We start from the raw sequence: 16,100 nt of genomic DNA, 5'->3' as shown, positions 1-16,100 counted from the left end.
TGGTATAGATACATGGGATAATAGTTATCCTTTAGATTTTGTTTACCTAAGCCTTAACGGTAATCACAAGGTATACCAAAAAGAACATGGAAGTAACAAAACCAGTTCAGGCCAGAAATAACACGTTTGAGAATGAGCTAATTGTCATTAATATGTATGAATATATTATCAATATGCCAGCCTATAAAGTGTATCCCAAAATTATGAAGATGATTAAATTAGATTTGGACATGGAAGGTTGGGCATATAGTGCTCAGGCCCTCTAAGAGGGGCAAAGCACCATGAGGGTATAGCTTAGCTTAGCTTAGCTTAGCTTTTCCTAGCTTTTTCCACCTTCAACTCGAGCATTGAGGCCATTGGATTCTTTTGGCATGCCAGAGGCAAGGCTGGTCCTCTGTCTCTTACCATCAGGTTCTCAAGGAAGGGCGTGTGAATGTTAATCTAGGAAGCTTTTATAGAAAACACCACATGTAACTCCAGAATGCTATTATTTCCTTCTAATTCTGGGGTTTGGAATTTCAATAACTTTTCTGCTTATGTTAATAAGTCTCTAAGGCTATATTTTTAACTCCGTGTGAGTGTCCTTGCCGTACATCCCAAGGGTTCTTACCTGACTCTGTGTAGCCTGATTCTGGGACAAGAACCTTATTATCTTGTGATCAGATAACTGGAGGGTCTATAACGCATATCAGATACAATAACATTAACCCCTAAAGATCAGGCAACAATCCAGTCATGGCTCAAGAGGCCACTGCCAGTCTGTGGTAGTGTTGGGAGGATTGCAAGTAATCTGACTGGGTCCCAAGGGGCTGGATAGGCCACAAAAGCACAATAACATTAAGAAATGGCTCTTTCTTTTGAAAATGGAAAGCAAGTTTTCTAACTGTATGAATTGCTCTATGGCTGTATCTGAAACTGCCGCTTTGCAAAATGTTATAGCTGAATTACAAAAAGGAATGATAGTTAAATGTACATGAAACAACATCACCAAATAGCGGACACATAACCAATATACGCATTCAAAATCGTAAATGTAGAGAATGAGTAATGATGGCTCTGGGGAGTGAGTTGGAGTAATTCAGGTTATGTTCTTTTCCTAAAATCTTTTGTTTTCACTTCTTTGCATGAGCATTTATGGGATCTGATCCTACACTCTTTACTCAGCCAAAATTCCCGCTGAGTAAATCCAGCCATGAACACTATTACATCTATATAGCTAATACAAATGCATGTATAATAGAAACTCTTAACTACAACAGGTTGAATTTTTTTCAAATTTCAAAACTTTGTTCATAAACAACAGAAATTTTGATTAGACAAATAAGATAAAAATTGACACAATTTTCACAATTTGCTTTTCCGTTATTTGACTAGGCTCTATTCCTATCAGTATAGATGACACAAACTCATTATAAATGAATAACAAACCTGATAATATACTTAATTCATAAAACAATACACACACGTTTATCCTGTCAGAGCTTTCTGTCCTGACCCCTGGGAAGATAGAAGTGGTGTTATTGGACAGGGATCATTTTTATCAGATAACTTGCTCCTCTTTTATATCTTCTCTGTTTGAGGGAACTCATGTGGAAGTCACTGAATCAAGCTAAAAATTGTGGCATCGTTGAGCATGCCCTGTCCATGGAAAGCCATGCACTGGAGCTGGTTTTAGAAATGTGGTTTTCAGCTGTGCAATTTGCATAGGTTGCGCCCTTATTCATCTCCAGACATACTGGTGATGGCAACATGTGCCTTAATGATCTCAAGTCTTGATTACTGTAATTTCTTCTTTGCTGGATTATCGTGAGGCTGAGCCAAATGTGTCGATTGCTCATGGGTTAGAGCAATTGGAATCGTATTCAGCCCACTTTGTGCTCTTTGTTTGGCTGCCCATTAAGTTGAGGGGTTAGTTTAAATTAGCTTTAATGGTTTATAAATCTGGGGCGGTTCCTATTCAAGGATGTACTCAAGACCTCCTGTTGGAGCCTTCACCTATGGATTTTGTGCTCACTTGGTGCTTAGGGAGTTCTGCTATCACACTTAAAGTTGGTAAGCAATTGAGCTTTTGTTGTTTCCTCACTCCCCCTCAGGCTGCCTCCTGAAATCCAGCTCATTTCATCTGTCCCTAAAAACGTATTGTTAATTTTTAAATTACTGCCGTTGATGTGGCTTTATTGTTTGTAATTTTGTCAAGTTTGGAGTCTTCTATTTATTTAAGTTGTTTTATGATTGTTGTTCTGTACCTCAAGCACTTTTTTTGCTGGGAAGAGGAGTGCATGCTTTACAAATAACATTTTTATTATTATTAATAATAATATATTCATTTTCACCCTGTTTTGTCAAGAACTCTCCTAGGCTTTCAAATCCTGACCTGAATGCTTGCTGTTCAGGCTGGTAACAAATAAAATTGTCCTCCCACTAATAGAGGCAGCTATCCGGAGTACGCCACTTTCCCCAGCAGCTCATAGCTGATGCACGAAGAGCACAGCTGAAAAGACAAGAAGCAGTCAACCACAGGCCTATCTATCCTGCACTATAGCAGAAGCATCCTCCTTGCCCAAATCTGCTCCTGCTTAGCACAGCCATATTATGGGCACTAGCCCAACTCTCAAACTGGACAGAGACACAAAAGGTGTCAGAATGAGAAGCAATGACAGACTGTGAGAGACAGGGACAGAGATAGAAGCTGAAGCATAGAAGACTCTTTCCTGTGAAAGAATGATAGACACAAGTAGTCAGAGTGGAGAACTTGAGCTCAGATTTTGCATTTTGTCTACTCTAACTTTGCTTTTTCATAGTGATTGGGGGAGGGGCGCCAGGTGACTGCAGTAGACTTGCTTCGGAACGCTTGAAAATGGAGATAGTTTTTGTATCAGGAACTTCCTGGGGAGACGACCCCTCTGTCTTTCATACATTTGTATGGACCCTGGTATTTGCTCCAGCTGAATATTGCTCTGCAGCGTGTGTGTGTATGTGTGTCAGCCACTACACTCAGGTTGTTGACGTCGCATTGAACGTGGCCAGTCATACTATTAGAGCCTGCTTGAATTATACCCCAACCTCCAGTCTGTGTGTGCTAGTGCCTATAGCTTCATCAGACCTTCAAAGGGATGCCATTACTATTATGTCTCCCTGGAGAGCTGTGACAAATGAAACCAACCTATTATATCTCCAGCTGACTACTGCCCCATTTTCAGAGAGGAAACAACATGCAGTGCCAATTCAAAGGTCCTCATATTCAGAGGAGGAATCCCACTCCTGTGGACTGGGGTGTGACACCACAGCTGATTTCTCGACACTTCTTTTATTATGGCAGCTTACGTACTCCTGGACAAAAATGCTACTGGCCCTTTATTATGCACAGGTGATCAATGCTGCCAGGGAGCTGAAAACTACCTCCTTACAGAGGGGAAGCATTGGGAAAGAGTCTAACACACTAGGTAAATGCAGATGTCCATCACTGCACCTGCTTCTTTTTTCACTTGATCACAGATCCTGCACCAGGCTCAACAGGCTACGCTATGGCTCATCCAGAATTGCCACAACAATGCACTGACTTGGCCTGGCTTCTTCCCCACGCTGTGACTATGGGGCAGCATTGCAGACAATAACTCATGTGGTGGAAGAGTGCCCAACCTGACATGTGCATGGGGAAGTTAATATGCCTAGCCTCCTTTGGTACAGAGGCTCTCCTCGGGTTATGGAATCTGGACATCAAGCTCTGACATCTGCATAAAAAGAGAAGTCAGAATGAAAGGAGTGGGGAAAAAAGGAGAGACCAAATGGAGAGAAAATGAGGCAAGACAGAAATAGGATAAATTCAGTCATAAGAAAAATGGAAGGATTCCAGGGGCAAGAGAAGTATGTGGGAGCAAGAGAGTGGGAAGTCATAAGCCACTGCTCATCCTGGAGAGAGAAGGGGAATTGCTCTCAAAGATCCTGGAAGGAGAGGGAAAAGCCTCTCATCTTCCCCTTAAGGTGCATAGTGTAAGAATTAGTCTCCCACCATCCCCTGAACTGCTCAAAGTGGCCTTCTCTAAGAAGACAACTATAGCTAGAGCCTGTTTGGCCAATGGTCCCTTTATTTAGGATGGAGGATCACAGGGCCTTCTATCCTAATAAGACTTCTGGATGTTTATCCAAAGTCCCCATTATCCATCTGTACTGCTAGCCTCTTTCAGTCCTCCCTGGCAATACAGCAACCCCAGGACCCATTACTCCCTCAGCTTGTGATCATGCCATATCCTCCATAGAGGTGGCAAAAGGTACGAAGCAGGTTTCCATTGACAGTAATGCTGAATCATGTCCTTGCACTTTCCTTTTCTGCCTGTCTTGTAGGCTTAGGCCATAAGCTCATTGAGGTAGGGGACTGTCTCTTACAGTGTGGTTGGATAATGCCCAGCACAATGGAGCTCCAATGTAAGTAGGAATCTCTAAGTGCTCCCATAATACAAATTTTAATATGTCTAACACCACAGTCTATGGGAAATTCCACAGTAATTTTTACAGTTAACAAATGGGATGATGCCGTGAAAAGAAGCCACTTGTGTTTTAGGGGAAGCAGAGCCTAATACCTTAATAATCTCTAAAGTCATATTAAAGATTAATTTGGTGCATAGAAACTCAAACACTCATTGTTTATAAATAGTAGCTTCAATGTTTTCTTAAGGAATATTACTACATACACTTTTCTTCCTCTTACATACTTGGGATGAACTCATGGCCCTATTGAAGTCAATGGAGTTTTGTGACTGGCTTCAGTGGGGTCAGGATTTGAGCCTCACATCCCTTTGATTACCTCTAACTATGAGCAGAAAGGATGATTGTTCTACATGAATTTCTTTATATTGTTATTGATACACTGTTAATAATTGTATTTCCAGTATATGTACTTCAATTCCATTATATTTAGGTTTTTTTAAATTTATTAAATAAAATGTTGATGTATTTCAGTCTTCAAGACTATTCATTACACTGGCAGTTTGTCAGTGATGCAGGCTCAGAGCATAGCTGAAGTCCTTATAGTATTTCAGTTATGGGTAAGAATTTTTAAAACATTTTCTTTTAATTGGGGGTTACGGGACACTGAGTTAATGCACAGTTAATGCCTTTCACCTTTAGAATTCAGAACTTAAACGCTGCTTAGGTAACACATGACAATGGATTTTAGTTCTCACAGTATATTTGCTGATATTACTAAACTACAACTGTTTGGTATGATTCACAGTTGATCTAGACTTGAAAAGAGGGAAATTGTTGTCAGGCATGACGTCTGTTTTGGTTGATGTGTGCAGGAAGGCTTGTACGGCATCTACCTAACTAAACTATAACTGACTCTAACCACTAAAATGCTGTAAATTTACAGTGCTAGATAGATTGATATTTATTACAAAACATTTATCACTAATGTGACTAATGAAATCACTAATAGTAAAACAATAAATAGGCAATTTTAAAAGACTTTTAGCATGCTAATAGCATTGCATTGTTTTCCCCCTAAAGCAACAATCCAAGTCTTTGTTCAACTACAAGATTGAACAGTTTATTTTATCCTCTTATGAAAGCAGTAATCTCATTCCTAAACCAGCATGGTGGTTTTTATATATATAAATATATATTATAATATTGTGGGTAGATTCTCTTGTGGGAACACTGTGGTTATGAAGGGATTTTTGCTAACGTTTTAAATGAGAGGACACCAATGAACAATTTTGTAAGATAAGACTATATTTTTATGGTATATACTATTTAGATGTTCCCTTATTTGGGATAAAATGGGGGGGGAAGCTTTAATGTAGTAAGTCTGTAGCTACTGAAATGTTGCAAAAGAGAAACCAAAATAATAATAATAATAATAAAAAACAAAACAACCCACCAAAATGTATAAAAAGCAAAAAGTTCTATCATTGAGAAACAAAACATTGCTTAAAACTATATTTTTGTGTGACTTACCCTAATAGGTGATCAATTTAAAATACCTCTCTGCATTCATTTGTGTATTCCTGGAGACACAGAGCATTTGGAAGGTTTCCCTACTAAGCTTTCCCAATAAATTAGTTATGTAATTTAGAGAGACTTTCACGTTTGAAAATTGTATACATAAATAATGCAAGAAACAGTAATAATGCTAAACTATGGCTGTATTTCAAGTTAGCAGGGATGTGACTGTAGTATGTATCACATCACACAGTTTACTAACACAGGAGAAAGACATCAAATGGCTGAAACCAGTTCATTCTGTTTTGTTAAGGAAACAAAATAACATTCTGACCTAGAAAATACTTTGGAAAAGTAAATTAAGTGCTTGCTGCACAAAGTTAAACTAGAGACCAATATACCATTTACTTCTAGGACTGCTGATACTGTGTTTTGTTTACAATCGGTACCTGTAAATTATTTTTTTCCAGGCATTTCCATTGTAGACTAATACTTCAAAAGTTTCACTGAAGACAAAAATCACAAATCTTTTAAAATGAATAAAGAGATTTTTAGAAGTCTCCGGGTCTTAGAAGAGTCACAGATCTGGTAAGAATGAATCTGAATCTTTCCCTGACTGCCAAACCAAGGCATGAACAAAGTCAAATTTAAAGGACCAAAAAAACAAACAAACCCCATTTGTTTAACAGGGAGCCGTTGTCTGCATATGTTCTCTCTACATCTGCCTCCTGAGAGAGGGTGTTGTGTTCCCACCTGTCTGAGTAGTTCTGTGCTATGGGTATGTAAATGAGTATTAGTGTGTGTGAATGGGTGTCAGTGATCTACCTGTCAGTGCCTGTGAGGGTGTTAGTGTGTGTGAGTCTGTCTATGGCTGAAGTTATGCATGTGTGTAATCGCATTAAATAGAGCTGTGATAAAATGACACATGTTCATGCCAAAAATGCGGTTTACTATTAACGTAGATGTTAGTAAAGATGGGCTGGGGGGGGGGGCGGTGTCTCTGCGTGTAACTATCTCTGCAAAGGTGACTGCGCGGGGGTTCCGTCTATGTGCGGCTCTGTATCTGTAGGGATGGCTGCTGTTTGTAGCAGAACAACTCTCTCGGTGTCAGGAACTTCGCTAGGCGGTTGGTGCGCTCCCTTCCCACGTCGGAAAGCTCCAGCCAGCTGTTCAAGGAAACTAACCATAACTGCTGGGTCCTTCCCTGCTCTCCCCAGTCTCTGCCCCTCTCGCAGCCCCGAAAAGCGCTCTGGGTGTCAGCAGGGAGGGTAGGTGGAGCGGAGCTCACGCGCCCGTCAGAAAGCAGCTTCTCCCGGAGCCGCTGCTGCGTGCTGCGCTCCGTCCCCAGTTCCCGGGCTTGGAGCGGAGGGGGCCGGAGCGGAGCCGGCGATTGGGCTGGGGCTGAGTGGGTGGCGGCCACTCCCGGCTCTGCCACCACCTAAGGAGGCTGAACTCTGCTCCTCAGCCCGCTCCCGCCTCCCGCTCCCGCCGCCCTCGCCTAGTGCGGAGCAGCGCCGCGGCGCGTCTTCAGGGTGGCACGGCGGGACCTGCGCTCCCAGGCGGCGCGGGGAGGGAGAGGCACATGCCGCCCCCCGGGCGCCCCTTCTCCTGCCTTCCGGAGCGGCCGAGCAGGCGGCGGCAGGGCGGCGGCAGGGCGGCGGCGGCCGGATCCCCGAGGCGCGGACCCGCTGAGCTGCCGGGAAGGTAGGGTCGCCCAGCGAGCGCTGCGGTGCCCGGGGCGGGGAGCGACCCGGGCGCTCGGGGCAAGTTGGCCGCTGCTTCGCCCTGCCCCGGCGCGCTCACGCGAGGCGGCACCAGCTGCGCCCACAAGTTTGGCGCGGCTGACCCGAGCTCACCCCGGCTTCCCTCGTGCGCGGAGACCGGAGCGGGACTCTGCGCCCTCCCCGCGGAGGGAGAAGGAGCCGGGGGTAGCCGGGCGGCCAGTGCAGGTGGAGGGAGCTGCGGGGCAGGGGGTCGCCTAAAGCGGTCCCGGGGAGGGGGGAGTTTGGGGGTAGCCCGAAGCCTGAGGTGGATGGAAGAGCGGAAGCTCTGCAGATTGCCCGGGGAGAGGAGTCCCTGGAGGGGGACTCTAGGCTCCCCCCAAGGGGCCGGGGGCAATATAAATCACTGCTTTGGGCGGGAACCTGGAGCAGCCTCGCTCTTCCGCCACTGCCCCCTTTAGCCTCCCCTAGGCTGCCCTTCTCTTCCCCCCATTAGCCTCCTTCAGCTTGTCCCCTTTTGGCCCCTTCTCTCCCTCTTCTATGGAGCCCCTGTTCCCTTTCCGCCCTTGCCACAGTCAGCCCCTCTTCTGCCGGTGCCTAAGCCCTCCCTTGTGTGTATTCCTCCCCCTTTCCCCTACTTTGGCTCCTGCCTGTTTCATTTCCCTCTTTCAGTTCCTGTTCCTTTCTACTCCCAGCGCAGTCTGTACCCCCATTCCATCGTCTCCCCATCAACACTGACAGCCCCTGATGCCTATCCTGGGGGCACTGGTGCAGCTGCTACTTCCTCCTTACCCTCATTGTTTCCTCTTTGCTCATGTCAGATTCATGTCAGCTGGGATCTAGCAAGGAGAGTAACAAGGGAGGGAGAGGAGAGTTGGCCTGGCTCCCTGAAGACCCCCCTGTTGTACGGTAGCTCCTGGTGGCAGGGAGAAGGATCTGTTGACTCCCAGCAGCCCACCTGGATGTGTTAAATTCCATCAGGGATGCTGGCAGTCTTCACTGGGGGTAAGGGAGGGTGCCTGTGTCATGTCCAAGTGTGACACTTGGCAGGTTTAAATATTTAATAGAAAAAGTTCATGCCCTGTGCTAACCTAAACCGCAAAGAGAAAAATAATTGAATGATTGATGCATAAAATTGAAGAAGTGTACATGGATTCTTCATCTGACAATGTTTGAATAAAAGCAACAACAAAAAATTCCAGGTTCCAACTGGGTCTTTCTTTGCCTTTTCGTTTTAGATGATTTCTTGTCCCCACAGAGACAGTTGCTGCTTTACCCCCAGACCTGTCTGACTTTAGTGGAGAGATCATGACTGAAGTCCTCTTTTCAGCTGTTTTGAACGGGACTGAAAGCAACATTCTGTCAAACACTGGCTGGACTCCAGGAAATGCCACTACCAAATGTTCCCTCACCAAAACCGGCTTCCAGTTCTATTACCTGCCCACTGTCTACATTCTAGTCTTTATCTCTGGATTCCTGGGCAACAGTGTAGCAATCTGGATGTTTGTCTTCCACATGAGGCCTTGGAGTGGCATCTCAGTTTACATGTTTAATCTGGCATTAGCTGATTTCTTGTATGTCTTGACACTCCCTGCTCTCATCTTTTATTACTTTAATAAAACTGACTGGATCTTCGGAGATATCATGTGCAAACTGCAAAGGTTCATCTTCCACGTGAACCTGTATGGCAGCATTTTGTTTCTGACTTGCATCAGTGTACACAGATACACAGGGGTAGTGTATCCTTTGAAATCACTTGGGAGACTGAAGAAAAAGAATGCTGTTTACATCAGTACCCTTGTTTGGATCATTGTTGTAGCTGGGATTTCTCCTATATTGTTCTACTCTGGAACTGGGCTAAGGAAAAATAAAACCATTACCTGTTATGATACTACAGCTGATGATTATCTGAGAAGTTACTTCATTTACAGCATGTGCACCACTGTGTTTATATTCTGCATCCCATTCATATTGATTCTTGGTTGTTACGGACTAATAGTGAAAGCTTTGATTTACAAGGATTTGGACAATTCTCCTCTTAGGAGAAAATCAATTTACCTGGTTATTATTGTGTTGATGGTCTTTGCCGTGTCTTATCTTCCCTTTCATGTGATGAAGACATTGAATCTAAGAGCCAGACTGGATTTTCAGACTCCACAAATGTGTGCCTTCAATGACAAAGTATATGCCACTTACCAAGTGACAAGGGGGTTAGCTAGTCTCAACAGCTGTGTAGATCCTATTCTGTATTTTTTGGCAGGTGATACCTTTCGAAGTAGACTTTCAAGGGCAACCAGAAAAGCGTCTAGAAGAAGTGAGCTCAATGTGCAATCAAAAAGCGAGGAAGTGACTCTCAATATTTTAGCAGAATATAAAGTGAATGGAGACACGAGTTTGTGAATGCAAAAGATTTGCAAGCAGTTGCAAAAAACAAAACAAAACTCTCCGTTTTTAACACAGTTAGATGCTCTAGTGCCATGATTGTTTGGGGAAAATCTACTGAACTGGCCAGCAAGCTTGCTCTTTTTGTGTCAGGGGGTGTCTCATTTTGTGAGTTTAAGGAGAACTTAAGCAAAGTAAGTGTAAAAAAAAAAATCTTAATGGGGGGCAAAAATACATCAGATTTCTGTTTTTACCTTTTTAAAAAATGCTCACAATAGTAGATCTTCCTGACTGGTGTCAGATAAAATAAGACAAAGCAAATCCCATAGAGGAAAAAATAGTTTCAAATGGGCTGCTGTTATTAATTATTTTCTCTCCATTAATAATAACAGATTTAAAAAAAATTAAATCTCCAAGAAAAATAAACTTCTTTTCTGGGCCTCTGTCCATACTTCCATCCATAGCCTCTTCTTTTACACTTACACTGTAAAAAATTGTTTACATTAAGATCATGTTGCAGCAGTCTTGAACATGATCTTGTGATTTCTGTATCTTCTACTTTTGGAGCAAATGATAATATTTTGATAGCTCAGTAGTGCCCTTTCTGGTTCTATCTTCGCTGAAGGCTTGATTCCTATAAGGATAGGTTCCAGGCTCATGTGTATTATGACCGTCACAAATTATTGTGATTGTACGTGAAAACTAAGGGAGAAATTTTGGCAATATTGAAGTCAATGCTGTTGATTTTAGAGGGGCCAGAATTTCACCCGGATGTTTCGACACAGACTGATGTCTAATTTGCTTTTTGTGCAAGCAGCTACCTATGCATGCACAATCGCAGTACATTTTGAGTGTAGATATCACCTATAAATCTGAGTACAAAAAATTGGCACTGTATATCTAAATATCCAATATTTTAGTCGTTGCTGAAGTAAAACCCTCATTGTCTTCAGTGGAAAGAACCAAATAATGGACCTGAATAAAGACTGCAGGAATGGGCTCTGCTTGGGCAAATGGCAGAACTAAATTTATAGATTTGGAAGAGGCTTGCTCTTTAGAGTTACAAATTTTGGCCAACACTTCACTGCAGCTCTGACACTCAGCATCTGATGCTGGAAGTTTGTGTGAATTCTCTTATGGGTAACAAACTCTATTATTGAAAATACTTCAATTTTTATCCACATAAAAGCCAGAGATATTTGAATTATCTTAACCTTCATTTGGTACAAGCATTTTTCTCTTTCTTATCTTGTGTGATAACATAAGCTGTTTCCCAGACAAATTCTTATCAAAATGGGTTAAAGAACAATATTTGTTGGAATCAGGAAAAAAAAAAGATAAACTTCATTTTTTTTTACTGTGAATAAAGAATTACTGTATCAACAAAATGTTGCAATACACTGCCAATAATTTCATGCTGGGGAGTGGGTACCTTCATAATTTGTCTCACGCAAATGTGTAAAATGGTCACCTAAAATTGGGCAGACTAATACATTGTGTAATGCATCAGTCAGTGAGGAGTTGAGCACAGACAGAATCTGTGTGGAAGAGAACCTTATTTATTTCACATGGATATTGTTTGAAATGTGTCTGAAAGTATTATTGAATCTGGTGCACAAAATGGTGTGATATGTAATCAGTAAATGGTTTTAACAAATCCTCAGTCCCCACAAACTTTATACTAGGAATAAAAATAAACTATTTCTATCTTGCTTATTAATTTCCAAGGACTGACTACATGCAGAAAATGAATAGCTCTAAATGTCTCTTGACTAAATTGTTAAACAGCTTACATTCAGAAATACAAAACTACTTAACCTGCAAAAACTATTTATTTAACTTATTTATTGGAAGACTAAGTACAAATATGAAGTGTTGTCTGATAACATTTTAAATTATTCTGTTTTTCATTTTCATAATTGAGCATTAATGGAAAAAATAGAATGGCGTGTTTGAATTGTTGTAATTGTACTTTAATAGAACATCTTTTATAATAAACTCTTAGATCCAGCGCTGCAAGACATTTTGGACTACCATTTGCTGTTGATGTGCAGTCTACACCTAAATTAAGCTACTGTTTATCAAGCATAATATTTTACAGTAATGCTAAAAATCTCATTTAATCCTATAAATCCAAGAAAATGTAGAGCAAATGCAAAAAGTCAAGGCTAGTGTTCCTCTTTGTGACAAAACATTGTTGAATGTACAGACCTTGGTTCTCATTTGTAAGGCTAAGTCTACCTTAGAGGCCTTATGGTGGCACAGCTATATCGCTGTAGCTGAGCTGCTGTAAGGTCTCCTGTGTAGCTACTCTATGCCCGGTGGGAGAGAGCTCTCCCACCGACATAGCTCTGTCCACACAGGCACTTTTGTCTGTGAAACTTACTCCATTTTCACACCCCTGACTGACAAAAATTTTGCTGACAAAAGTGCTAGTGGGGACAAAGCCTAAGGCTCCCTTATGCTGCCAGAGAATGAGAATCAACCCCACAGTACATGGTGTGTAACTGGTGGGCTTGGCAGATGAATTAAGGATAGTGTCAGAATGGATTTGCAGACTGTGCAATGAATGGGTTTTTATGGGTTTAAAATCATGTTATTTCACAGTTTTGTGGTCTTTTTCTTTTTTCCTTCAGTTAGAGAATAAAATGTTGCATCAATTAGGGAATAAAATGTTGCACTAATTGGGAACTTTTTGAACCATGAAACACACACACTCAATAGATAGTCAGTCCTCAGATTCAGATAAGTCTGTATTTAGATACTTTAAAAAATATATAATCGACCCACTTTTATTTTTTTAAATGTGTATCAAAACTATGCTAAACCTTTATTGGCTATTCATTAATGTATATTAGACCTTAAAAATCAAGAGCAGCAACAAAATTGTAGGGATACAATTGTAAGACATAGGTACAGCTCATAATGAGGGGCAGGGAGGATCTGCACAACTCCATGGGAAACTCAAAGGCAGTATTTACCCTTCTTAAGCGGCAGAATGCCCACTGCTCTGCTTCTTTGTGGGGTACACCATTCTCCCTAAAGTACACTGGTTTCCAAACATGGACTGTTTCTGTGCCTTCCACACAGCAGTGGAAAGTTAATTTTGACTCATCTTGCCTGCATATACTCACTTAAGAGACCAACCCAATATCTCACTATGGTCCATTGTGGTAATATTGCATGTAATGAGGATTATTTTTTAAAGGTGACTTGTAGAGGCAAGGCTCCTTGTTCCAGTAACTTTAGCTCAGTTATGCCCTGGAAGTTTCCATGATGCAGTTAGGAGGGGCATTAAGTACATTTTTATCTTAAAACTTATTCTCTTTTCCTTCTTTCAGGTCCTGTGACATTCAGAACTACCAACAACCAGTATCTCCATCCTATTCTGATGTGAGTCCCTGACATGCACCATTCTGAGATGACACAACAACCACAACCACCACTGAGTTCAGCTGGAACATGGAACTGGTCCACAGAATCTCACGTTAAGTCCCCACTTTTTTTTTTTTAACATTACTATATTTGGCACACGTTCTGCGCCTCAGATTAGATAGAGCTACTACAAAATCATGGCACAGGATAACAAGAGTGACTCTAACTCAGTGCTCCAACATGACTACTTTGTACCTGCAACATCACAGCATGGTGTGTGTTGGGTAATCGCATCTGAGGAGGATCTGGGCTGGATGTCATGGGACCAGAAATAAATTGTTTTCTTGCTCAGTGTGGCATAGCTCCTGGGGGAATTTGCCAAATATATTGGTAAAGACTACTGCCATGTGGGATGTAATCTTATTAAAATAAATTTAATAGTAGTGAAAGGTAACCAGCCTGACAGGCCTTGAGACCAACGGACCCCCCTCCATCTATTAACAGCACCGGCATCAGCAGAGAAAATCCCCTAAACTGCCTTTCACCACATCTCTCATGCTGACCCTAGTGGAACCACTTATAGGTATGTGAGGCGAATACAGTTTTCATTTCCATTCAGACCTTTGCTGACACTGCTGAGACTGATGCCATTTAGTGACAATGGTAATAGTGGGCTTTGTAGTCCTGTTTACTAGGACCTGGACTCAGGTACTCACCTCCTTACGCAAAGTATTCCTAACAGTACTGACTTAACTCTTTAGTGTGATAGGCTGGACTTGAACCTTGAGCCAACTATTTTCTCTTGGCATCTTTGCTGGTAGTCTTCTAAATATATATTTATTTATTTAAAGATCCATAAAAGCTCTTGATAAACACTTTCTTTTTTAATTACCTTTTAAAGAAATGAATATTTGACCTAAACAGAGCTACAATGATCTATACAGAAACAAATGACTGTTCATGGTATATTTGCATTTTGTAGCACCATAGGGTCAAATTTGCCTCATTTATGCCCATGTGCTTCCAGGAGGGATGTCTAATACAAAATGAAGCAACTGTAATCTAGTTACTGTATATGGGCTGTGGGAACTTTGGAAACTTCAATAGCTTGATATCTTGGGTATTTAAATTCGTTGTTTTTAAACTATCAGATTTGAGTCCAGTTTATGCATTAGTAGCCTAATGAAAATTTAATTTTAAAGACACCAAGTGCCAAATTTTGCCACTGGATGCACATGAGTAACGCCCATTGAATTTAGGGATAGCTTCCTTTGTGCATTTGAGGACAGAATTTGGGATTGAGTTATTATTTTATAGAACAATATAATAAGAATCTTCTTATAGCTCAATGGGTTGAGCATTAGCCTGCTAAACTAAACCCAGGGTTGTGAGTTCAGTCCTTGAGGGGGCCATTTAGAGATCTAGGGCAAAAAAATAAAAACTGTAAGGGATAGTAGTTGGTCCTGTTAGTGAAGGCAGGGGACTGGACTCCATGACCTTTTGAGGTCCCTTCCAGTTCTATGAGATAGGTATATCTCCTTATATTGTTATTATTGTATTTATTAATAAGGGTCACATTACACTATTGCAACATTAAACCCATGGTAGGGATTTTCCTATAGCCAAGATGCCACTGAATCCTTCCCTTATGAGGAAAAATGGGGGAACAGTGGAGGCAGGGGACCCAGGACCTGGACACCACAGCTCTGCCAAGGGTCAGCACTCCTCCCTTCTGGCAGCGTGGGTTCTTAAGAAGTGAGGTTGCTACTGGTCATTCCATCTGAGCTTGTGCTATTTTTCCCCTCTGTGGAGAAGATACAGTGCAGACCACAGGGTGGAGAATTAACCCCTGCTCCTTTTGTCCACTGCATTTCCACTGGATTCTGAGAGGCACATGCTATGTAAAATGGCTGTTCCTTTTATTCATTCACCGCCTATCCCCAAAAGTGAGTAGAGTTCCTCTGGGTCTCAGGCACAGAAGAAGGGGAAAACATGCTATCCTGGCTTGGCTTACTCCCACTGCTTCTGGGGCATTTTTGCCCCATATTGCTTTAGTCTTTTATTTGGTCTCCTGTGTTCCTCACAGCCAAAGGAAGTGGTCCTAACATCTTGCCCATTTTTCAGAAATGTAAATTAATACACATTAATATCCAAGCATTATAATGTCCACTTTCTGCCTCGAGTAAAGTTTGCTGGATAGTCTATATGCTTCCCCATGGGGTAAATTCTACCTGCAGTTCTCTCTAGACATTTATTTCATGCTCATGAGTATGGCTTCTGAGTACCGATGTGGGCACAATGCCCAGAAATATATCTGGAAGTTCTAGCACTAATAATACCTAACATTCATATAATAGCTTACATGTTCAGTGTGGTGATATACAAACGTTAAGTCCTCTCTAATGTAGGTAGGTATCGTTATTCCTATTTTATACACAGGCAAACTGACACAGAGAGGTGAAGCAAATTGCTTATATAGTTAATCAGCAACAGAGCCAGGATTAGAATTTGGACGATTCTGATTCCCAAACCGGTGTTCATTTAGCTGATTTCTTGTACATGTAATTAATGGGAGTCTTGCATGCATATTCAAGGGCAGAATTTGACCCTCACAAGAAAGTTGTATGAGAACCACTAAAAAATCTTTAACTACAGTATAGTAGCTTGACTTGCAGCATTTTA

General features: G+C 41.7%; 1 protein-coding gene across 3 annotated transcripts; it reads left to right on the top strand.

Annotated features, from left to right (window-relative positions):
- Positions 1-6,188: 6,188 nt before the first annotated feature.
- On the top strand, positions 6,189-14,845 carry P2RY1 (purinergic receptor P2Y1). 3 transcript variants are annotated; one of them, XR_004002082.1, is made up of 3 exons: positions 6,189-7,644; positions 8,900-10,237; positions 13,385-14,845. XR_004002082.1 is itself a non-coding variant. In XM_030576209.1 (2 exons), exon 2 carries the CDS (start codon positions 8,970-8,972, stop codon positions 10,059-10,061), a length of 1,092 nt encoding a protein of 363 aa, XP_030432069.1. In that variant the 5' UTR covers positions 6,189-7,644; positions 8,900-8,969; the 3' UTR covers positions 10,062-14,845. The 3 variants fall into 3 exon arrangements, 2 of the variants coding, with proteins under 2 accessions (XP_030432069.1, XP_030432070.1); XM_030576209.1 differs by having other exon boundaries at positions 8,900-14,845; XM_030576210.1 differs by having other exon boundaries at positions 7,605-7,644; positions 8,920-14,845.
- Positions 14,846-16,100: the final 1,255 nt, after the last annotated feature.

Source organism: Gopherus evgoodei, chromosome 9 (assembly GCF_007399415.2).
Source record: "Gopherus evgoodei ecotype Sinaloan lineage chromosome 9, rGopEvg1_v1.p, whole genome shotgun sequence".
Classification (NCBI taxonomy): Eukaryota; Metazoa; Chordata; order Testudines; family Testudinidae; genus Gopherus; species Gopherus evgoodei.
This window is presented reverse-complemented; position numbering and strand designations above follow the sequence as displayed.

Bases quoted from the DNA above. Each gene is read 5' to 3' on its own strand.
- P2RY1 (XM_030576209.1), top strand. From the start codon at position 8,970: ATGACTGAAGTCCTCTTTTCAGCTGTTTTGAACGGGACTGAAAGCAAC.